This window comes from Bos indicus, chromosome X, assembly GCF_029378745.1.
Source record: "Bos indicus isolate NIAB-ARS_2022 breed Sahiwal x Tharparkar chromosome X, NIAB-ARS_B.indTharparkar_mat_pri_1.0, whole genome shotgun sequence".
Classification (NCBI taxonomy): Eukaryota; Metazoa; Chordata; class Mammalia; order Artiodactyla; family Bovidae; genus Bos; species Bos indicus.
The window spans coordinates 131,819,993-131,845,681 of record NC_091789.1 but is presented as its reverse complement, the minus strand read 5'-3'; the positions used below and the strand labels follow the sequence as shown (position 1 = coordinate 131,845,681).

Genomic DNA, 25,689 nt, shown 5'->3' with positions numbered 1-25,689 from the left:
TACATTTTCTGCTTTATAAGCAAAATCATTTTTGGCTATCACAAGATTTGTAATACTGCCTTGCTTTGTCTCCTGATTTTCTATGTGCTTTTCATTCATTGGTCATATTTAAAGAAGCAAACATCAACATTCTATTTATTGTTTTAAACAGGTAATTAGACACTGACATTTTCATAGTGTGCATTGTATGTCTCATTACGTTTGCTTTATCCATTCTATATTATTATTCACATTGCACAGTCAATTTTGGATATTACAGACACAATTTTGGTCCTTTTTTTGCTAGTTTAGTTAATTTCATTTGTTTTGAACACATAAAATAACATAAAAGTTTTCATAATATAAAATGAAAAAGGTTGTTAAAATTATATATGTGATTAAACATTTTAATTGTGAAACATTACAAGTATTAAAACTAAAGTTTTCGTTTTTGAAAATTTTTTCTGAGGGACATAAGAATGTTAGTTGCTCAAACTCTTAGTGACCCCATGGACTATAATCCACCAGGATGTATACTATGTTATAATGGTTAAATAATCAAAAAAATATTTTGTCTGAGAAACTCTGATATATAGAAGTTTACTAGAATTTTTTCTTGAATAAATGTCAGTAGGATTTCCATACATGTACAGATATATATGAGCTTTCCTGGTGGCTCAGTGGTAAAGATTCCACCTGCCAATGCAGGAGATGCAAGAGATGTGGGTTTGATCCTGGGTTTGGGAAGATCCCTTAAAGAAGGAAATGGTAACCCACTCCAGTGTTCTTGCCTGGAAGATTCCATGGATAGAGGAGCCCAGCTAGCTACAGTCCATGGGGTCATAAAGAGTCAGACATGACTTAGCGACTGATCACGCATGCACATATGTATATACATATATACACAGTGACCCTTGAATAGCATGGGTTTGGAGTGCATGGGTCTACTTAAATATAGTTGTTTGTTTGTTTCAATCAATATTCATTACAGTACTACACGTCATAATCGTCCGTTGAATGAGTCTGTGAATATGGGCTGAGTATAAAGTTACACATGAATTTTCAACTGTGCAGAGTTGAGACTCCTAACCCTCTTGTTGTTTGAAGTTCAACTGTATTATATTTTTTCCTTTTTTTAAACTATAATACTTTATATTAAAAATAAAGTGTTTTTATGTCTAAGGTAAAAGTTAAGATAATTTTACTTATTTCTATAATGTCTAAGTTTATATATATATATTACTAATAATATATCACGAAGTTGAAAGTGTTAGTCTCTTAGTCGTGTCCGACTCTTTGAAGCCCCATGGACTGGAGCCCACCAGGCTTCTCTGTGCATGGAATTCTCTAGGCAAGAATATTGGAGTGGGTTGCCATTCCCTTCTCCAAACATGTAACATGATAATACTAAATCCAGATCTGAACAGTAGGCTGTATATTGTTAGCTTTTTGGATAATTAATTGGTAGACAGCATATTTCTCTTATGACACCATTAAATTCTTTAAATTGTTTAACCCACATTTATCAATTGTATGAATTGTCATTTAAACATAGATTCTATAAGTTGTATAATGATCAATAAGTAAATATATTTAAACTATAGCTTATCCTTAAGTAATGTAATATACTTGTTTCAAGAAGCTTCTCAGTAATTGGGAAACTTACAGAAAATATATTTGATTTTTAGTTATATCTTCTTATATCACCTATCCTATATTATAAATTTGTGAAGCCTTTATATTTTATTCAGTAAATTTCATTATTTTCTTTTTACATTAGTACTTATGAAATAAATAAATAGAATGATTAGAGAATGTGTTTACTTCTTAATGGCAGGTAATGTTTATAAAGTCACATAATGGCTTCTAGAACATTATATAATAATTTCTGAAATTCCATTGTATTATATAATTTATTATGGTTGCATTATTTGTATCATCTAAGACCACATCCTTAGTAAATGCTAGTTTATCTGCAAACATACATGAGCATACACACACACATACATAGTAATTTATACAATCAGTGGTGTTTTGTGTTGTTTCATAGGAAAAAAAAATGTGAGAAAAAGCTTGAAGGAAATAAATTAATTCATCTGTTAGGCTTCCATTGCTGCAAAGGTTCTCATAATCCTTATTTTGAATTATATAATACTACAGTGATAATTAAATCAAAGGCCATTTAACATTTTGGCCATAAAAATGAAATATATACTTTGAAGAAACAAAGAGACAACTTTGTGATAACCTCAAAAATCTTCTGACTAGACTATAAATTGAAAAAAGAAACTTAAGTTTATATTTTGAAGATTTTTCTGAGGAAAGTTTAGCTCCAGGCTGGCTTGCCTATAATGATTATGCTTTAACAGATTAAGTTTTAAAAGGGAAAGAAGAAGAACAAAAATAATTCTTTGTCATTTTAAGGTATTTGGTCTTTATGCTGAAGGCATATAGGGAGCTGTTTAGAATCACTGTTGTTTTCAGACCTGTGAATTTGGATGATGACTTGGGCTATAGTGTTGGGAAATATTAGGTGAAGAATAAGGCTAAAAGAAGTGAAACCAGTTAAGAGGTTGTTTTAGGAGTATTTGTCCCTTGTTATCTGCCCAGGAGTTAGTTCCAGGACCCCTCAGATACCAAAATTCGAGGATTCTCAAGTCCCTTATATAAAATGACATAGTATTTGTATAAAACCTATGCACATCCTCCTTTATGTTTTAAATCATTGGTAGATTACTTATAATACCTAATACATGCTATGTACATAACTGCCCTTGTGCAACAAACTCAAATTTTACTCTTTGGAGCTCTCTGCAATCTTTTTTTCCCAAATATTTTGAATCAAGTTTGGCTGCACCCATAGATATGGAACTTGCCAATATGGAGTGCCAACTCTAATCATGCTATTGCTACTATTAGTGATTCTGATACTACCAGCCACATTCACTTAAAGCAAACCTAGGAGAGTTGTCTTCATTTTGCAGATAGGAAAAATACAACATTCAGAGGCAAAAGTTAAGTTAAAAACCAAATAGGAAGTAAGTGGTGGAGCCAGGATTCATTCCAGTCATCTGACCACAGAGTTGATTCTCTGCACTGCTTGCTATTGACTGAGATATTTAATTGGAGAAGCAGGAGTGGGGATAGAAGAATATTAGAGACAGATATAGAGACTAAGGAAAAGGGAGACATCTAGGGTGAATAAAGGTATCTGACTTGGCTCATCCAGTGGATGGTGAAGCCATTATCAAAATAGGAGGAACGAGTTATGGTGGAGGACAAGTGCTGAGTGTTGGCCATGATTGTGAAAAGTTCTTTAGAATATTGCTACTCAGAAAAGATACATGGTGGATAGAGATTTGGGAATCATTAAAATATGGGTGATAGTCCTAAATATATTAATATGGTGGTGTAAGGAGATTTTTGCACAAGCTGGAATCAAGATTGCCGGGAAAAATATCAATAACCTCAGATATGCAGATGACACCACCCTTATGGCAGCAAGTGAAGACGAACTAAAAAGCCTCTTGATGAAAGTGAAAGAGGAGAGTGAAAAAGTTGGCTTAAAGCTCAACATTCAGAAAACTAAGATCACGGCATCTGGTCCCATCATTTCATAGGTAATAGATGGGGAAACAGTGGAAACAGTGTCAGACTTTATTTTGGGGGCTCCAAAATCACTGCAGATGGTGATTGCAGCCATGAAATTAAAAGACACTCACTCCTTGGAAGGAAAGTTATGACCAACCTAGATAGCATATTCAAAAGCAGAGACATTACTTTGCTGACAAAGGTCCATCTAGTCAAGGCTATGGTTTTTCCAGTAGTCATGTATGGATGTGAGTTGGACTGTGAAGAAAGCTGAGCACCGAAGAATTGATGCTTTTGAACTGTGGTGTTGGAGAAGACTCTTGAGAGTCCCTTGGACTGCAAGGAGATCCAACCAGTCCATTCTGAAGGAGATCAGTCCTGGGTGTTCTTTGGAAAAAATGATGCAAAAGCTGAAACTCTAGTACTTTGGCCACCTCATGTGAAGAGTTGACTCATTGGAAAAGACTCTGATGCTGGGAGGGATTGGGGGCAGGAGGAGAAGGGGATGACAGAGGATGAGCTGGATAGCATCACCGACTCGATGGAGGTGAGTTTGAGTGAACTCTGGGAGTTGGTGATGGACAGGGAGGCCTAGCATGGTACGATTCATGGGGTCGCAGAGTCGGACACAACTGAGCGACTGAACTGAACTGAAGGTGATTTTTAGAATGAATTCCTCTTTTTCTGTTATATTTGTTTTCCGTAACACTTAAACCCTTCTAACATTCTATATAATTTGCCTATGTGTTAGTCTTGTTTTTATCTGACAACTCTATACATGATGTATGCTTCAAGAGAGCAGGGATTTTCATTTGCTTTGTTCACTGCAGTCACAGTTATCTGGAAGAGTTCTTGGCCTATAGTAGGTACTCAATGAAGTTTTTTGAGTGAATGAAGCGAACTGAGATAAGGAATGACTGCTGCAGACCACCACCAATTGAAGGATGATTAGAAGTTCAGCTTATGGGGAAAAAATAAGAAGGTATAACCAGAGACTCCATAGGCTAGAATTTGTTGAGAGTGGTGTCATGGGAGCAAAAGGAGGAAAGAGTTTTTTTGGTATATTTGGGGAGAGGGAGTGTTGATATTTTTGTATTTTTCCTAACTTTATTGAGATACAAGTAATGTATAACATTGTATAAGTTTAAGCTGTACAATGTGATGATTTGATACACATACATGTTGCAAAATGCTTACCACAATAAGATTAGTTAATATAATTTATAAGCTCACATAATTACCTTTTTTGTGTATGTGGTGAGAACGTTTAAGATGGGAATAAAGAGTTTTAGGGAAAAAGTGAAGTGGTTGATAAGGTCAAATGCTGCTGACAGTTTAGGCAGGGTAAGACTGCAAGTATGTGGTAAATTAGGGAATCAGGATATATATAATCTTACAAGCAACAGTTTAGTCTTTTTATTTAGAATTAATGAAAGCTGGAATTCATGGGTTGATTGTGAGTTAAATGTAAGTGATAACTCTGAAGAAATTTTTCTGCGAAATGGTTAGTAGTTCAGGATAGTTTTGCATAATATCAGACTTTGACTTTTCATAGACTCAAGTCTTTTAGAGGTATTGGCAAGGAGGAAAGGCAAATGATGAGTGCAAGAAGGAAATGCCAACCCACTCCAGTATTCTTGGCTGGGAAGTCCTGTGGATAGAGGAGCCTGGTGGTCTGTAATCCTTGGGGTCACAAAAGAGTCAGACATGATGTAGCAACTAAACAACTTCTGTATTTGGGAACTTGACTTTGCTTCTCCACTGCCATAAAAGTAAAGTGAAAAGTGAAAGTCGCTCAGTCACGTCCAACTCTTCTCGACCCCATGAATAATAGCCTGCCAGACTCCTCTGTCTATGGAATTCTTCAGGCAAGAACACTGGAGTGGATAGCATTTCCCTTCTTCATGGGATCTTCCCAATCCAGGGATCAAACCCAGGTCTCCCGCATTGTAGGTAGATTCTTCACCATCTGAGCCACCAGGGAAGCCCAATACAAATTTCGAAAGGTTCCAAAGTCAAATATAAATGTAATAGGATTTTATCTGTAACTGTGCCAGGTAAAATATTTACACTGTTTGTTTTCCTGACAAGTAGCCCAGGAAAGTTTTCCTGACTTTTATTAGAGATTGTTAACAGATGTGTATTTAGGTTATATTTTTATTCCTTTCAAAGAAAAAATGTCTTCTAGGTAGTAGCTAGAGCACAACACAACACTCCACATGTCCTCTTGTTTCAGGGTATCCTACAAACTACACCAAAAGCTAGACACATTAATCAACACTAGAAAAGCCAAAAGAGCCGTATTCTCCATGACTGCTGTTGTGAATCCCTGCCAAAACTCATCATGAAATAGTATAAAAGACCGAGGGGCTAATAAGAAAGAGATGAGTTTCAGTTCTGCCTAATATTGAACCTTAACCTATGTTTTTCTTTCTAGAATAAGGATGTAAGATCTGGAGAATTTGAAGTTCTCTTATAAGCACTAATAGTCTGTAAATCATTGACCTTGTTCACCAAAGTGATATGAAAAATATATTCATCTTATTTCCCTTTACATAATTTGAAAGAACAAAATACTAACAAAATTTGTTAGTGATTTGTAAAATCATGATTTAACTATCTCTTCTCTGATTTAGTTCATATTAAGTTCTAGACCCAAACTGATCTGTTTTTGTGCTTTGTTTATATAAGGTAAGAATGTATCTTGTCTTTTTTATTTTCGTTTTGAAGAATTTAGAGCTTAAGTACTTAATTATAAAAGTTCCATAGAAATTATATTGACTTGTCATTGTAGATTAATTTGGAGGGTTTGAAATGGTCACTGCAATCAAATACTGCCAAGCATTGGACTTTAAACTTGGTTTATTCCTCTGATATATATAATGCTCTGGTTGAAAAATAAATTCTCTCAGTTGAGTATGGTTATTTTGATGCTAAGCAACTGGCTTAATTTTTAAAATTTGACTTTTGGCATTACACCTGTTTTACATTTTGGGGTGAACTTTCATGCACAGCAATATGATGACATTATTGCAATTTTTATTTTATGTCACTTGAAGGAGAAGAAAGGAAAAGAAAAAATAGGAAAAAAATCTTTAGTTCCATACTGAACTAGATGCTTTGCATGTATTGACTCACTGAGTTCTCACAGAACAGATATCATTATCACCATTTTACATATGAAACATGAAGTAACTTGCCTAAAGTTATTCACGAGTGTGAAAATTATCATTTGAATCTATGTTTGTTGTAATACAAAAGCCCTTCTGGTTTCACTTTTATCTTGTTCCTTTGTTATACTACATTTCCTTTTGAATGTGGACTGATTCTTCAGAATTTTGAGAAAGTAATTCTTTGGAATGCAGCATATATAAACATATATTTGTACTTGGGTGTTTCTCTTCAAATGCTAAAGAAGAATACCACTTTTCTGTTTCTGGCCTTGATACTTCAAAGTGCTATGTAAAATTTTGTTTCTAGAAAGTTTATTTCTCATTCTACTTTGAAGACATCAATGAGATATTTTAATATCACTGAAAGAATGCTAGGGGAGATGTTTACAAATCACAAAACCCGCAATTTCAGTGGAGCTTCTATTTAAATAATATTTAAAATGTTTGAAATAAACAACACTTATTTTAAAAAAACAGCTCCTAACATTTCTTAAATAAAATCTAAGGCTAACAAAATCCTTTTTTTTCCTTCTTATTTTAAATAGCAACGAATAAAACAACAGACTTTCCCAGAGGAAAAACCTCAGATAGGAATCACAGTTGGTTAATATTTTTATTGTTTATTTTCAGTTCATGGTTTACTTGTCTATTTTTAACGTACGTCCTGCTATTTTTCACACCTCATCTTTCTTGCAGTTTTATATGGCTTTGCCAAAATGAATCTATACTTTGAGGTTTACAGATCAATTTATGTTCTATGTTGTGCCATAACCTTATTAAAAATGTTCAAAAGTATTATTTATAGAAAAAGTTTATTTTACTATTTATAGTGAAAGTTTAATCTTTTCTCTCATTTTTAGCATTAATACCTATTTCTAATTGTTTCTACATTTTAGGACCATTCTGTTTTGAAGGGATCAATGCGATATCTTTATATCATTGAAAACCTTTTAAATATTTAAGGCATAAAGGTTGGGATGCTAAGGAAAGAAATGTATTCTTTGAAATCTTTTCCTTTATCTAAGAAAGTGGTTGAACTAATTTCTTCTTTCATGATAAGGAAATATAGGACAAAAGTTATTTCTATACCAGGGAAAAATTATAGAGGCAGAGAAAACTACCCCAAACACTACCAGATGCTTGTGGTTTGGTCTTATTTCCTCTTGTGTGCTCACTGCTCCCACTTGGCACCTCTTGTTCCAGAAATGAGCAGTGATGTTAGCAAGGCTGCTGTTCACACACTGTCCCTCAGGCTCAGCAATGTCAACCTGAGAAATATTAAGGCCTTTCAGATTTCCTGATTAACTCTTAGCTTTTCTTATTAGCTTCTAATTTGTTTAGGATTTCTGAAACATTAATAACCTTTCCATAAATGCTTTTGTTTGAGAAGAATGTACAACAAGTAAGTTTTTTATAGTATCAATAACTTTTTTGTTAGAAGTATAAGCATTATATTATCCATTAGATTTGAGGATAGTTGCGTATTTTAAGATCTATGTAGGATAGTTTCTGTAATGGCCATTTATTAATGAGTCAAGGATTTTATCTTTTTTAAAAAACTTTTAACTTTTGGCATCAAAAAGTTTTCATGCCATGAACTTAATTTCCTTTAAGTCAGCCACTTATTTTTTTCTAAGTAGCCTGAGCTCTAACTTGGGGTTTTTTGAGACTGAGAAACAAATTCCTCTCATAATTTTGTTTTCAAACTGATTGTGTTCAGCGATTCTGTAATGATACATTTCTTTATCTCATTAAGTCATGATGAGCTTATCTCATCTTGATGACTTATCTCATAAGTCATCTTTGGTAACTCACGAAGATTGGAACCTGTCAGCCTTCTTTTATTTATGTATGTGTATAGCCAAGATCATAATACCAAATATTAATATATGCTAGCTAAGAATGGTTGTCAGTATAGTTGTATGTGATTTACCTTTAAAATGAAAACGTTAGGGGGATTCACTACAAGATAAAATTTATGTTTTCCTTGCTATATGTTTAGATTTTTTTCCCATTTTTTTTGGACACTTAATCTTGAGTGAGAAACTGGTCCTACTTGAAATGTGAAGGATCAGGAAAGTGGAAAACACACCTTAGAGTTCAGTTTGCTACAGGCATTCAGTTATCAAATAGATTTTTCTTTTGCTACATTTTAAAGATCAAATGAGTATTTTTTTTAAGAATTTATAGGGAAAATCATGCTGTACTTCATCACTTCTGAATGAAGTTTTAGATTTTATTAACAGTCTTTGACCTTTGTAAAACTAGGAACCCAAGCTCTTTCTAATCATGCCAGAAGCATTTTGAATTCTTAATTAAAATGCCAATTTTTATGCTTCAGTGCAGCAAAAATGGTCTTGGGTGGTTTTTTTAAATGATGTTTTCCTAGAAGTACTTTTATCTTACATCATTAAAAAATAGTTTTATTGAGGCCTAATTTACATTCTATAAAATTTATCCCCTTTAATGAGTTTTAATAAATTTAGATGTAGCTATGCAATGATTTCTACAATCACACATTTTAGAAAATTTCCATCAGTATAGATTTGTTTAAAACTGGATCCTGCTTACAATTAAAGAGGTTAATTTTTTTTTAACAGAGAACACAGATTAATTAATTGCATATATTTTGCTCTAATTAACATTATTTGAATTCTTAATGATTCCTTAAGTTTTAGTAAATTTTGTTGGAAAAATATACTGTTTTGAAATAGTAATAAGCAGTAGTGGAACACAGCACAAAATAGACTGTGATATATAGAATCATTTAGAAAGCAATATGTTAAAACTCCTGGAGAAAGAAGGCTTCCCCTGTGGCTCATTTGGTAGAGAATCCACCTGCAATGTGGGAAACCTGGGTTCAATCCCTGGGTTGGGGAGATCCCCTGGAGAAGGGAAAGGCTACCCACTCCAGTATTCTGGCCTGGAGAATTCCATGGACTGTATAGTCCATGAAGTAACAAAGAGTCGGACATGACTGAGTAACTTCACTTTCACTGGAAAAAGGGTCATTAAATAAATGGAATTGGGGCACTTGATTAAGCCTTTCTAAAATAAATTATGATGGAGCACTACCTGTTCACTAAAGTAATTTTAGGTATATTATTTATTTAAGCGAGAAGCATTAGTTCATAAGGAAACTGGAGAAAATATAGACAAAATGATTTCCAGATGTAGACTTATTGTTTTAAAATGTGCAATAAAATACAAAGAAATATATTGTTTGATTATATAATATGGAAAAAAATGATTAGTATAAGATAGAAGACAAACTGGAAAAATACTTGTAGCAAACAGTTTTGAGAAATGTAGGGTTAATGTGTACTATGTGAATATTACATTTAAATTAAAATATAAAACACCAAAGTGCAGTAGATGAGCCTATCAGAACAGATCACATCAGTCGCTCAGTCGTGTCCGACTCTTTCCCACCCCGTGAATCGCAGCACTCCAGGCCTCCCTGTCCATCACCAACTCCCAGAGTTCACTGAGACTCATGTCCATCGAGTCAGTGATGCCATCCAGCAATCTCATCCTCTGTCGTCCCCTTCTCCTCTTGCCCCCAATCCCTCCCAGCATCAGAGTCTTTTCCAATGAGTCAACTCTTCGCATGAGGTGGCCAAAGTACTGGAGTTTCAGCTTTAGCATCATTCCTTCCAAAGAAATCCCAGGGCTGATCTCCTTCAGAATGGACTGGTTGGATCTCCTTGCAGTCCAAGGGACTCTCAAGAGTCTTCTCCAACACCACAGTCCAAAAGCATCAATTCTTCGGCACTCAGCCTTCTTCACAGTCCAACTCTAACATCCATACGTGACCACTGGAAAAACCATAGCCTTGACTAGATGGACCTTTGTTGGCAAAGTAATGTCTCTGCTTTTGAATATGATATCTAGGTTGGTCATAACTTTCCTTCCAAGGAGTAAGCGTCTTTTAATTTCATGGCTGCAGTCACCATCTGCAGTGATTTTGGAGCCCCCAAAAGTAAAGTCTGACACTGTTTCCACTGTTTCCCCATCTATTTCCCATGAAGTGATGGGACCGGATGCCATGATCTTTGTTTTCTGAATGTTGAGCTTTAAGCCAACCTTTTCACTCTCCACTTTCACTTTCATCAAGAGGCTTTTGAGTTCCTCTTTACTTTCTGCCATAAGGGTGGTGTCATCTGCATATCTGAAGTTATTGATATTTCTCCCGGCAATCTTGATTCCAGCTTGTGTTTCTTCCAGTCCAGCGTTTCTCATGATGTCCTCTGCATATAAGTTAAATAAGCAGGGTGACAATATATAGCCTTGACGTACTCCTTTTCCTGTTTGGAACCAGTCTGTTGTTCCATGTCCAGTTCTAACTGTTGCTTCCTGACCTGCATACAAATTTCTCAAGAGTCAGGTCAAGTGGTCTGGTATTCCCATCTCTTTCAGAATTTCCCACAGTTTATTGTGATCCACACAGTCAAAGGCTTTGGCATAGTCAATAAAGCAGAAATAGATGTTTTTCTGGAAGTCTCTTGCTTTTTCCATGATCCAGCGGATGTTGGCAATTTGATCTCTGGTTCCTCTGCCTTTTCTAAAACCAGCTTGAACATCAGGAAGTTCACGGTTCACCTATTGCTGAAGCCTGGCTTGGAGAATTTTGAGCATTACTTTACTAGCGTGTGAGATGAGTGCAACTGTGTGGTAGTTTGAGCATTCTTTGGCATTGCCTTTCTTTGGGATTGGAATGAAAACTGACCTTTTCCAGTCCTGTGGCCACTGCAGAGTTTTCCACATTTGCTGACATATTGAGTGCAGCACTTTCAGAGCATCATCTTTCAGGATTTGAAATAGCTCAACTGGAATTCCATCACCTCCACTAGCTTTGTTCGTAGTGATGCTTTTTAAGGCCCACTTGACTTCACATTCCAGGATGTCTGGCTCTAGGTCAGTGATCACACCATCGTGATTATCTGGGTCGTGAAGATCTATTTTGTACAGTTCTTCTGTGTATTCTTGCCATCTCTTCTTAATATCTTCTGCTTCTGTTAGGTCCATACCATTTCTTTCCTTTATCGAGCCCATCTTTGCATGAAATGTTCCTTTGGTATCTCTGATTTTCTTGAAGAGATCTCTAGTCTTTCCCATTCTGTTGTTTCCCTCTATTTGTTTGCATTGATCGCTGAAGAAGGCTTTCTTATCTCTTCTTGCTATTCTTTGGAACTCTACATTCACATGTTTATATCTTTCCTTTTCTCCTTTGCTTTTTATTCTAGTAAACAATTTAAAAAAGAAGAGACAGGGATTCCTTGATGGTCCAGTGATTAAGATTTTGCCTTCTAATGCAGGGGGTGAGGGTTCTATCCCTGATCAGAGAGCTAAGATTCCCGCATGTCTTGGAGCCAAAAAATCAAAACATAAAACAGAAGAAATATTGCAACAAATCGAGACATTAAAAGTAGTCCACATTAAAAAAGAAGAGAAAGAAACAAACTTCTAAGTTGTATAATATCAAGCAACAATTTCAAAGTACCTGAAGCAAAAACTGTCAGAACTAAAAGAAGAAATAGATAAATCCACAATTACAATTGGATACTTCATCTCCTCTCTCAAAACAGAACATAATGATTAGAAGAGCTGAGCACCACCACATAACAAGATATAATTGACATTTTTAGAGCATTTCATTCAACAAATGTGTAATACAATTTCTTTTCAAGTGTCCATGGAACATTCAGGAAGGTATACCACATCTGCATTATAAAACAAACTTCAATACATTCAAAATAATTTAAATCAGAATGTCTTCTTTAACCATAATGCAGTCAAATTAGAAATCAAACAACACACTTCTAGTAATCTATGGATAAAAGGAGGAAATCTCAAGGGAAATAAAAAGAAATACATTGAACAGAATGAAAATTATGATAAGTCACAATTTTTGTCAGTTCAGTTCAGTCACTCAGTTGTGTCCGACTCTCTGACTCCATGGATTGCAGTACACCGGTCCTCCCTGTCCATCACCAACTCCCAGAGTTTACTCAAACTCATGTCCATTGAGTCAGTGATGCCATCCAACCATCTAATCCTCTCTCATCCCCTTCTCCTGACTTCAATCTTTCCCAGCATCAGGGTCTTTTCCAATGAGTCAACTCTTCGCATGAGGTGGCCCAAGTATTGGAGTTTCAGCTTTAGCATCATTCCTTCCAAAGAACACACAGGGCTGATCTCCTTCAGAATGGACTGGTTGGATCTCCTTGCAGTCCAAGGGACTCTCAAGAGTCTTCTCCAACACCACAGTTCAAAAGCATCAATTCTTTGGTGCTCAGCTTTCTTTATAGTCTAACTCTCACATCCATATATGACTACTGGAAAAACCGTAGCCTTGACTAGATGGACCTTTGTTGGTAAAGTAGGTAAAGTAATGTCTGTGCTTTTTAATATGTTGTCTAGGTTGGTCATAACTTTTCTTCCAAGGAGCAAATGTCTTTTAATTTCATGGCTGCAATCACTATCTGCAGTGATTTTGGAGCCCCCAAAAATAAAGTCTGTCACTGTTTCCACTGTTTCCCCTTCTATTTGCCAGATGCCATGATCTTAGTTTTCTGAAGGTTGAGTTTTAAGCCAACTTTTTCTCTCTTTCACTTTCATCAAGAGGCTCTTTAGTTCTTCCCTCACTTTCTGCCATAAAGGTGGTATCATCTGCATATCTAAGGTTATTCTTATTTCTCCCGGCAATCTTGATTCCAGCTTGTGCTTCATCCAGCCCAGCATTTCTCATGATATGCTCTGCATATAAGGTTAAATAAGAAGGGTCACAATATTAAAATTCAATTATAATATAATAATACAATTTTTATATATGACAATATAATAATGCAATTTTTGTGGGACACAGCTAAAGCAGTTCTGAAAGGGAAATTTGTAAAAACTGCTTATATGAGAAAAAAGATCTCAAATTGCTATCTAAGCTCTCTTCTCAAGAAAATAAAAAAATCAACAGGCATGGGCATAAGGTTTCAGTTAAGCAAGATGAAAAAGTTATAGATACCTGGTGTAGAACATTGTACCTATAGATAACAATACTGTCTTTAGCTGGTCCTTTTGTGATGCCAGTTGTTTTGCTGTTCACACTGTACTGTTCACTGAACTTAGCATAGATAAGGTATGCACTAAGAGACTGGAAGAAGACTCGAGGAGCCACAGGAACTGCAGATGTGTTTATTCTCTCCTGGCTGGCATGACAGCCATAACACAGCCTCTCTCCTGCCTGACACAGCAGCCATAGCAATAGCCATAGCATAACCATAATGTAGCCACAACGTAGTCATGAGATAACTTCATGTAACATACCCATGATGTCACTCCCGTGTACCCCCAGTGCTGTAGTAGCCAGGGCTTTCATGGTGAAGCTCATATAGGCGTACTGTACAAGGTAGCCTGTTGACCAAGTGAGTACCTTGTGACGTGTGTGTGCAGTACTGTAAGTGATCTCAGCTGTTACATAACTGTGTGAAGCCATTGTTTACAGAACATGGGGCAAGGGGATGAGAGAGACTGACTGGTGCCATCTTCTTAATTTCCCCACACTGTCTTTTACAGTTAAATTTTTAAGAGGTTAGATCTCATGTTAAGTATGCTTAAAAGAATTAAAATAGAAAATAAGCCCAAAGCAGCAGAAGGGAGCAAATAATAATGATCAAAGAACTAAATGAATGAAAATGGAAGCACAGTATGTTGAGAAGTCAATCAAAATTAAAAGGATAACAAGAAATACTACAAATAACTCTTTATAAATACATTTGACAGCTTCAGTGATATGACTCAATTCCTTCAATATCACAAACTACTTAAACCAGTTGGAAAACTATCAGGGAAATTAAATAGCTCTTAAATATAGATAATAAATACATAGGGAAAATACATATAACTTTGGGAAAATACCAATTAAATCTGTGATATGCCCCTCTATAGCTATTAGAATGGCCAAAATAGGTAAGTGAAAAATATGATTTTTAAAACTATAACTAATAAAGACCCTCTCATATGGACACCTATGGAGATGGGAGGTGCTTGAGTTCTAGAGTTTTTCTATAAGAGAGACATTCGTAACCAAGAAGCAGTTTTATATAAATTGCCTTAAGAGTTATCTGAAGCACTGAAGTTCTAGTTATCTGACTAGATTTTTAGCCCCATATCTTTTCTTTTTGTGTTCTTGTTTTCTTTAAACTGAGCTTCCCATATAATCTCTGGTCCCATAAAAACGTAATTGGCATTCATAGACAAAGAGGATAAAGAATAATGGAAGTAAAAGTCACTCAGTTGTGTCCAACTCTTTGCGACCCCATGGACTATAAAGTCCATGGAATTCTCCAGGCCAGAATACTGGAGTGGGTAGCCTTTCCCTTCTCCAGAGGATCTTCCCAACCCAGGGATTGAACCCAGGTCTCCCGCATTGCAGGTGGATTCTTTACCAGCTGAGCCACAAGGGAAGGCCACTGTAAATTCATTTGGTGGCAAAACACTTGCTTGGGAAGACTGCTGCTGTCTGTAACATTCTTGAAAATATAAACCTTGTACCAATATATATTATTTGTATGCCAAATTGTTTGATAAAGGATCTGAAGTGACATAAGCCATTAGTTTAGTACAAGTGAAAAGCTACTTAAACTCACAGCAATTGGTATATCAGTGTTTAACTCTGGGCTGTGGAATCTGGGAGTCAGCCTTCCTCTGTTTGAATATTAGCTCCACCACTTACTAGTTTTCACTTAAGCTTGCTGTACCTCAATTGTCTCATATGTAAAATGGGAGTAAATAATAGTGTCTTGGAAAAGGGAATAGCAACCGACTCCAGTATTCTTGGGAAATCCCATGAACAGAGGAGTCCAGTGGGCTACAGTCCATGGGGTCCCAAAGAGATGAACATGACTTAGTGACTAAGCAAACAACAATAATAGTGCCTATAAGAGTTGTGAAATTTAGTACATGTAAAGCAGTTAGAAGAATAACTGGCACATAGTAAGTCCTCAGTAAGTGATAGCTGTCATGAGACTAAGCTCTAGATTGTGACTCTTTCTAGCTGATACTGGACTCAACAATGTTAGCTTCATTTGAAAAGAACCCAAAATGTCTTTGATTAAGTATGCCATTTTTTATTTTATTTTAGATGTAGTAAAGAGACTTTGTGAGTACCAGAGAACTTTTAAGTATTAAGAACTAAAAAAAGAGAAAGTAGTATGATGGAAAGCAAGCATTGTTTCTTGTATTTAATTCTCTTCCAAGCATTTCTCTTAAATTTTTTTCCTTAAGTACGTTCTGAATATTTTTATCACTATGTAATCTTAAGAACAATTCATTTCACATTATTCAAAACCTTATTTTATGTTGTTGTCTTTGGGGACCTTTCAAAAGCTGTTCCGATTAATCACAGTTTTCCTTTTCCCTTTATAGATCACCATTTGCTGCTGTCACAGACTATTCAGTTACAAGGAATAATGTCATACAGCTCTGCTTGGAATTAACAACAATTGTGCAACAGGTATTAGCTGGCAAAATTTCCTTCTGTTAATTTATTAGTATCATATTCTTGTTTAATATAAATTTATTTATTTTAATTGGAGGCTAATTACTTTACAATATTGTACTGGTTTTGCCTATTTAGCAAGCATTTATAAAATACTGGTTTGGGATTTTTCTCATTCAAAGATAAATGGTTCATTAGCAATCAAATACATAATTCATTGGAAAACTGTGCATATAATAGCCCAATAAACAAGGGTTTTATTTATCAGTAGATGTAAATTAACCTGAACCTCTAGAGACAGTATTATATCAATAATAAGTAAGGTTGTTAGTCTTAAACTTTTAGTGGGGATGAATAAACTATATTGACTTTCACGAAATTAAATTGCCCCATTTGGATAGCAATCTGAGACTTTTGCTCTAAGATGCCATTAGTTCCTTATTAATACAACTAACTACAGTTTTATTTATATAGGTATACATAATAAATATATATAATAGCCTTTAATTATACTTACCATTTAAGTGATCTATTTACATGACCCAGTTTTTTTACTTTGAATATTATTTAAACCAGGGACTGCCAAATCAAATGTGTCCAGGAGTGCAGCAACTAAAATGTCCTGTCATAAGATATGAAGAAATGGTAGAGGAAGGAATTGACTAGTACATATACTGCAAAAATTTGTTTAAATCTAGCAAAACATATCTGAGAGGTGTAAGGCCAGCAAGCACCACTCTGTAGAAGCCAGATGTCAACATAGTGCTGGTGCTACTTTCTCATTATTTGTTAACCTATCCAGTGATGCAGAAATAGGAAAAGCAGAGGATAAAATGTGATGATACAGAAAATTATTGAGGAAATTAATGATTTAACTTATCCTTCTACTCCCTGTCTTTATTACCAAGGATAATTAAGAATTTACTATATTGCCTATATTTTCTCAAATAAGAAATTTTATCAGTACAAATTTTAATGTTTCAAGTGTGTTTTCTGTTGTACTATGTAGATTTTATTAGCACCATTTCTCTGAAACTGCAGGTGTATAGAAAGGAGAGTTAAGTTTGTGACTTTTAATTGTGGAATATAAGAGACATTCATCATTCTGTCATAGCAGTAAGAAAGTCAGTAACTCAGTGCTGTTAGTCACAGACATTGATGAAGATGATAAATATTTGAAATACTCTTGTCTCAGTACATGTCTTCGTATTTGATATCAGTAAATTTTATTTCTGAATGTCAAAGATTTCTGGATAATAGGGAGGAGAGGCATTTGAGGGTGAGGGTCAGCAAATGTTTTCTGTGAAAGGCCAAATAGTATTTAAGGTTTTGGAGGCTTTATGATATAGGCTATATGGTGTTTGATCCAACTGCTCAATTCTGCTGTTACTCTGCAAAAGCAGCCACAGACAGTGTGTATGTGAAATGAATGGGCATAGCTGTGTGCCAGTAAAACTTGTGTTATGAAAACATGCAACAGGTTGAATTCAACCCTGGGCCACAGTTTGCTGACGTGTTCTAATGCTAATCCAGTGTGTCCAGTGTAGTTCATGGACTAGTGGCATTATTATCACAAAGAAACTTGTTAGAAATTCAGATTCTTGGCACACACTGCCAAATTTACTGTGGGGAATGCCCAGGAATCTGAATGTTTACTAGTTTTTCAGGTGATTCTGGTTCTCATACACTGTTCTAGGGCATAGGAATGAAAAAGCAGTAATATAGTCTATGGGTAATTTTTCCTGTAGTTCTGTATTATCAGTGACATTGCTTCAAAAAAATGTTTTCTAAAGCGACTTTTAAAAGCCATTAAACTTGACCAGAGACTTGAGATGTGGATAGCAGACTATTAGTTTCTTCTCTTTTACTATGAAAAAAATTTTCTCTGCTTTAAGGGTACCTGTTGTACAGTATTTGTATGATAATCGTTTATAGTATATTGGATATGTGTTCAGGAGTAATCTATATGCAAATAATCCTTGTTTTGCATTTTATGTATATAATTATATACATATATAATTTGCAAATGGTTATTGTCTGCTACATGACAAGATCTGTGATAATCATATTTATGTATTTCTTAATGTTTTCATTTATGCATGAGACCCAAGACAATTCAAATACTGTGGAATTAAATGGGAGAATTAAGTTTATTTTTTTTAACTTTTATACATGAGAAACTCATGCTTATTGTCAGTTCTTTGAGAATGCAGTCCATCTGATGTCACCTTCTAAAATAATGTAATTTCCATGCATAATTATGACAGAAAGTGGGTGTTTTTAATTTCTTATATCTCTTTTAAACATCTGAATCTAGATAGCCAGTTTAAGGTTAACTTTTGAGTAACTGGCCCATTGTTGCCTTGTAAACAAAGACTGCAGTTCTTCTAAATGGCAACTTTGAAAAGTTTTCTTGAAAAATATTGAAGGAGAATCAGGTGTAATCATTTTCACTGAATTCATTCATACCTAATTTTTTCCTATATAAAAATAATCTTATGTTATTAGATTTAAACAAACTCATCTTTTAAAAAGTTACATTTCTTTTAACATTACCTATAAAGTCAAAAATGGACAATTTTCTATGTTTATAATTCACAGGTTCTAGAACATAATTTTGTCACGATAACCTTCATACGTTACATTCGGAACGGCTGAAATGATTTTCAGTGACTTTAAATTTCCTGTAGAGGCATGTGCAGGGGTGAAAATGCAGTTTGTGTAGAATATGACTAACCCACCCATTCCGCTATTTTAAGAACCTACCATCTAAGTAACAAGTGATGCAGTTTTCATTTCCAGAATGTATGAACACCTGCTATAGACATCTACTTCATAGAAAACATATGCCATTCTGATATTGCCCTCAGAGGCTTGTTCATGCTCACAATAGGACCTTTTAACAGCTACACTGTTTGGCTCAACGTTCTCTTTAGGAAGCTTACTTCAAGGCATAATGGGTTTGAGTTTTGGTAATTTACAGATCAGGAAACATTAGGTAGAATAGAGAGAGATGTTTTTACAGCTTGAACTTTAAGTACATTTTGTCTTGAACAAATGCAGAATTACTGAAATTATCCCCAAATAATTGAAATACTCCAAGTATACTGAGGACATAGAAGGACTTGCTGTACCCTCCACCCACTGTACATTCTGTTTTGAAGAGGATGCCTTGCCCTTCTTAGGACGTTTTGCCCTGATATAACCCATTTATTTATTTATTTTTTAAAGTTCAGTAGCTCATAACATTTGTCATTGTTCCTTCTATCTCACCCTCATTTCCTGATCACATGTCCTGTTCCACATGTCACTTTTAAGATTTCCAAACAGAAAGTTCTCTGTACATGAATGTTCTTGGTTCTTGCCTTGCCTACCCCATCCCAGTATGTACCTGACTTGATGTCATAATTCATCTACTTTAATTCTTTTCTGTTGTACCTTAAAGGAAATATTAGATGTAAATTTTTCTTAATAAAGCACATCTTCATGACATTCTGGTTTAATCTACTTACAAGTATAGAATGGATCACGTTCAGACTAGTTATCCTAAAGCCCTGCTCTGATTCTGTCGCTTTCAGCAATTTTCCCCTAATCTCCAAACTGATTACAAATTCCTCTCTTTGGAATTCAAAGGACTCCTAGTATGGTTCTAACATAATTTTGATTTTATTCTCTAATTCTCCTTTGTATCTTAATTGTACTCTAGTTCATGTGGATGAGTTATTGTTGGTAAAATAGATCTTGTAGTTTCATCTTTTTATGTTTTGAGGCTGCCTCAGAACATTCCCCGTATATCTTTTTATCTCTGCCTGCCAAAATCATGTCCCATCCTTTAAGGCTTCTAGGGAATGCCACCTCAGTTGTGAAATTTTTACCATTCTCATAATTGTTTATATTCCCCCTACTTTGACCATTTATATTTAATATAATTACTAATGTGATTGGGAATAAATTAAATATATCACCCTGCTGTTTGTCTTCTTTGTCTCCAGTCTGGTCTTTGTTCTTTTTTCTGCATTGATTATCTTATATGATTCCATTTTGTCCTTTTTATTAACTTCTCAGATCTAATTCTATGTTGTGTGGGCAAAGATAGAAAGCTCTTATTTTACATGCATTTTCTATCTTGTCAGTTATAGTCTGCTGTGAATCATACTGATCTTTCTTCCATTAGATTGTTATCTCCTTGAAGACAGGAACAATGTGTGCTTGTTACTTACTTGTTAAAATAAATTGACCTGAGCCCCAGTTATCTTATATGGTTTAGCATATGCTCATTTATGCTCTTCCAGAAAAGTCCAGAATTAAATGCTTGAATTGTTACTCATTTTTATTTCACCTCCTGTGTAAAAGCCACAGTTCTATCTCTGCTACTCATATTAAGAACCCCAGAGATATCCAGAGATACCGAGATATCCAGAGATACCCATCACTTTGCATCTCAGTTTATTCATTAATTAAAATTACTGATCCTCATAACAATTTTCCAATGCTAGAATGAAAGTGAACAAAACTTCAGAAACACCATATGCTTTTATATAATGCTAGCAAAACATATTTTTAGAGGAAACTTAATTATAGTCATGAAATGAATGTATATAAATCATCTCTTAAATAATGCACTGTTTTTTACTGTTATGTGATGACTTATCTTTGATACAAGGTCTTTCTGGGCTCTCTTGTCTGTTGACTCCTATCTTTGCAATAGGAGTGAGGATGATAATTAAAATAATGAAATAAAACAATTAACTGTTTGCTTATTGATGATGAAAATATGGGTAATTTTAATTTATTTAGACTACTTTTTTGTGTTTTTCAAATTTTCTAAAACAAATTTGAGTTAGAAAAATATGAAAAGAATGCTATGTACATTGAAGAAATACTGCTTAAGTTTGATGGAAGAGCACAGCATAGATGAATACTTATTATATTTTGAAATAAATTATGTAGTTTACAAACAGTCAGTGTCCATCTAATGGTTTCATTCAGCCATTAAATACACAGTAATCATTGCATTCACTTGGACTTGTATGCAGTATCTAAAGACTGAATTAAACTTAAGCTGCCAGTAAAAGAGGCCAATTTGAATAAGCAAAGTGTAGATTAAAAAAAAATATCTAGGGCATGCATTTATTACTAGGCTTTCAAGAAATCTCATCTGAACAGTTATGATGATAGTTATGCTTTGAAATATGCTGTACTTCAAATTATTTTTCACTCAACTTTAATTATTTTTATTCCCTTTGCAGCAAGGTGAGATGATCAATATCTAAAAATAAACTGTCACAAATAGATTTTTTTCCCTTCTTAACACAAAGGGGTGTTACTGTGAAGTAAGTGGAAAGTGCCTTTTGATATTAGCTACTTATATTTTAAGTAATGCAAACAATAGAGGAGAAAGATACTTTTCTTTTAACAAGTTCTGTTTGGAAGAATTTATTTAGTATTTCTGTATCTGTTTTTCTTATTTCCAGTTGTGATGGGTTTAGACTGTTATAGTTAAAGTCTTTAAAAGAGATTCTTCCCCCAGCACCTCTTTCCCACATAAGATTGATTATAATAACACATTTGAGAAAAAAGGGAAACTGGTTTTAAAATCTTAAATGGAAAGAATTCTTACAAAGAACTGAAGCTGCAGTATTTAGAGCACTGTCAGCACCTGAAACAGAAAAGTGAGACAGGTACCCACGCACTTCTCAGCATTGAAATACTTGCCATGATGCCTACTCTAATGGGTATCAGCTTAACCTAAAATTATTCTAAAATTTTTTCCAGTTCAAACACACAAAAAATGATTAATTAGATTGTCATATAGTTAAGAAATGGTCATAAAAGTATCAGTTTGCAAGGTTCTACTTTGGTGGAATTTAGAATACTTGGGGCAAGGGACAGAAGGTGGGAATGATGAGTCCTGGGAGACTTGAGGCTTAGCCCCATTGTTTCATGCATATACATATGCATACGTATTTTGAAAATGGTCTTTTTCATTTACTATTGTGCCATAATTTTTTAAAAATTTTATGCACAGTTATTAGGTTTTCTGTTCTTTAAAAATGTTTATAAGATAATAATACTTGTTAGTTTAAAAAATACAGAAAACCTTAAAGAATAGTTACTGTCATGTTAATTTAAGCACCAGAAGCAACTGTGCCACTGCTATGGTCTTTCCTATAATAAGTGTCTTTAATTAAGTTGTTATTCTGACTTTCTGCCTGTTCATTTGTTTGATATTTTCCCTCATATTTACCTATCTAATGCATTTTCTTTTTTTTCTAAATCTTCATTCAAGAAAATGGAAAAATCATCTTCAGAAGTCAACATTAGTAATATTTCTTTTTGATGGACATCTTCCTCTAAATTATGTGTGTGTACTCTCTAATCAATTTTGTTACCTTTACATTGTTTTAAATACAAATCAGTAAAAGTAAACTATTTATGAGTTGTTCTTAAGTATACATTTTTAAATAAAGATGTATGTGAACATATTGAGTATATAATCCTTTCTGAAAAGAATGCCTGCTTGAATTTAATCTAACCTGTTTTATCTTAATCCAGTTGCTATTTACTCAAGGTAAATTCCCAGGAGAAAATAAGAGCTTTTTAAGGACTTAATTGAATTGGTATTTATGGTTTAAATTGTTAGGGCATGTATTTATAAATACTAAAAAAACTTAAAAGATTATAGAATTTTGTAAAAATAGGCTTAGAAGTGATTTTTAATGTTTTATTAAGGACTTATACAAAAAAATTTGGCCTGTAAGTTTATTGACAATAGCTATCATATTTTAACTTCATTATACTTTATCCATATGAGTATTACCTCCTTTACCTTCCTAGTTGACCTTTTATGTTATTTACTCTTTTATTTTATGGCAAAATAGTATAGTGGGCTTTGACATAAAGTAGATGTGAATTCATCATGGCTCTGCTTTTTACAAACAGTATGAACTTTAGCAAATTACTTCATATCATAATTTTGTCTTCATCTATAAGGTACATCACTTTATTGGATTATTATAGGTGAATTTCTGTGAATATTGGAAATTGATCTAGTTCATGATCTGTCATTTTAGTGGGAGCTTAATAAATGGCAATTTTAGTTATCTTGTATAGCAAAAGATCTTTGGAAACCCTTAAGTCAGTTTCTTGTTTCATACAAAATTTAAAGGACTGTTTCTCTGCTTACTTTTGGTATTGAGTAGCAATGAAGAAAGACCTAGTTCTGAAATGAGTGACTTTTTTTTAAAAAGGATTTTGGTTTAATTTCAGATATTTTTTAGCATTTAAGGCAATTGATAACTATGCTTCATATTCTGAATGATATTTTGAAATGTCCATGTTCAAATGGAATACAGAAATTAATTTTGATTACTTGTGAATTTGCCCTCCCTTTCCACATATTCAAGTAACCTAGAGTTGAAAATGGAAAATTCAAAACAGGTAAAGGTAAAAGGCTAGTGTATAATAGTAAGTTACACAGAGTTTGTGTTCTAAAAGGGGTATTAAGATTCAAGTAGTAGTGAGATACATGTATACTGGGGTAGGCAGGCTACATATTTTATGGTTCATGTAGTAAGTATTAAACCATATGAAAGCTCAGCCAAGATAGTCTATCATTCATCTCAAACATGACTTTCAGTATTATTTTTGCTGTATTCTCAGGGCTAGTGGTTAAGCCTTCCTGAAACAGACATTCTAGGTGACCTGAAAAATGGACTTGGGCTCTTGGGATTTGAAACTGGGACATTTCAGACCAAAAACCAGGACAAACTTTATATGTAATTTTTAAACAATATGAATTGCATTACTTAGCATACCTGTTGAAGGCAATATGAAAGATGATTCTTTTTTATTTTATATTTAAGCAATATATTTTAGTTCAATACTCACTCCTTTAAGTTTTCTTCAGTTGTTTTAGCTGACGATGAGAAGCAAAACCATTATCTTTTTAAACTTTTCTTTATGATCCTAATATATAATGAATCAGATAGTAGATATACAACTATTAAGCATAGTACCCAGGTAGCTCAAGGAATGTTTTTTTCTGAAGACAAGTATGAAACCAAAAATTTATAGAATTTACAAAGCTGAGATTATGTTGTGTGTATGTGCCTGTATCCCTTTAAGGCCTGGAATATAGCATTATAATCAGAACAGATATAAATACACAGAGAAAAAAAGAAATCCTCATTCTTGATGTTTAAAAAATGATTATTGATAGCTGCAAATTTTCTGAAGGCTCAGAACAAAACTAAATAAGTGATGAAATTATTACATGCTAATAAGACTTTAGGAAAGCACTATTTATAATATTGGACATAATAATTTTTTATTCTTCCAGCTTTATGACACTTTTTTTATGGGAAAAAAACTTTAAAACTTATATAAAATGAAATAACTTGTTTTTATAGGTTCATTCTTTTACAAACTTAGACTGTGTTGCATATTATCTGAGCGTCTTACCAAGACACTTTTAAAGATGTAGATATTCAATAGTATCATCATTAATAATAACAGAAGAACTGGATGCGTGGTGCCATTTAGTATACTAATCAAATTCTTTTAGGTAATAAATAACAGAATACTATTTTTCAGACATCTGTTTTCTCACTATTATATTTTAAAAATTATGTTATATATACACACACAAAATAATTCATGTCATATATACGTTGTGAGGCATAAAAATAAATACTCTTAAATTGGCCATTTAATAGCTATAACATTACCAATATTGTCTTAGTTATAATTGTGCTCTTTCTTCTCATTACCCTGCCTCTTCTAAAGGTGTTTATTATTTCATTTTTTTTCCTTTAAAGTAATTTCATACATTTTCTAAACATTTCATTTAGTTAAGCTTGACTTTGAGCTTTGTACACATAGTATCACTTTGCATATTACTTTTTTATTTGATAGTGTATTCTGAACTAATTCATGTTTTGTTTAGTCACTGTAGTTCTTTCACTTTCAATACATAGATTACTTAATTATATGTATATACTTCAGTGTTTATTCATTCTCCTGACCATGAATATTTGAAATATATACTTACATTTAACTATGTATGTAGGAGGATAATTGCTGGATTATACAGTATACACATGCTCATCTTTAGAAATGTACCACATCCTTTTCTCAAAGTTTTATTGCTTATTTATGTAATATACTTTCATTGCCTTCCTATTTTCTGAATTACTACATTTTGTCATACTGTCTTATTATACAGTTCACTTTCCAAGAGGCTTTTAAAATATTCTCCCAAAGAAGATAGAACATTTAGCATTATTGCTCTATTATATATAAGGAAATAGAAAGATGGATTACACGATTCTTAACCCTTTTAGGTGGTCAGGTTTTCAGAAGAGAATCCTTGATGTGCTTCCATTTGTAATCTACTGTGGTGATTCCTTTTAAAGAATCAAGCCAAATGTAATACTAATCCATTTAAGA

The 25,689-nt window shown here is 33.8% G+C and overlaps 1 protein-coding gene across 5 annotated transcripts in view; it reads left to right on the top strand.

The window, feature by feature from the left end:
* The window catches only part of CNKSR2 (connector enhancer of kinase suppressor of Ras 2), a 285,732-nt gene that overhangs the window by 72,622 nt on the left and 187,421 nt on the right, over positions 1–25,689 (top strand). For all 5 annotated transcript variants that reach the window (XM_070784406.1, XM_070784405.1, XM_070784408.1 and 2 more), the window contains exon 4: positions 16,167–16,254. In XM_070784406.1, the coding sequence (XP_070640507.1) occupies positions 16,167–16,254 (88 nt within the window). The remainder of the gene's footprint in view (positions 1–16,166; positions 16,255–25,689) is intronic.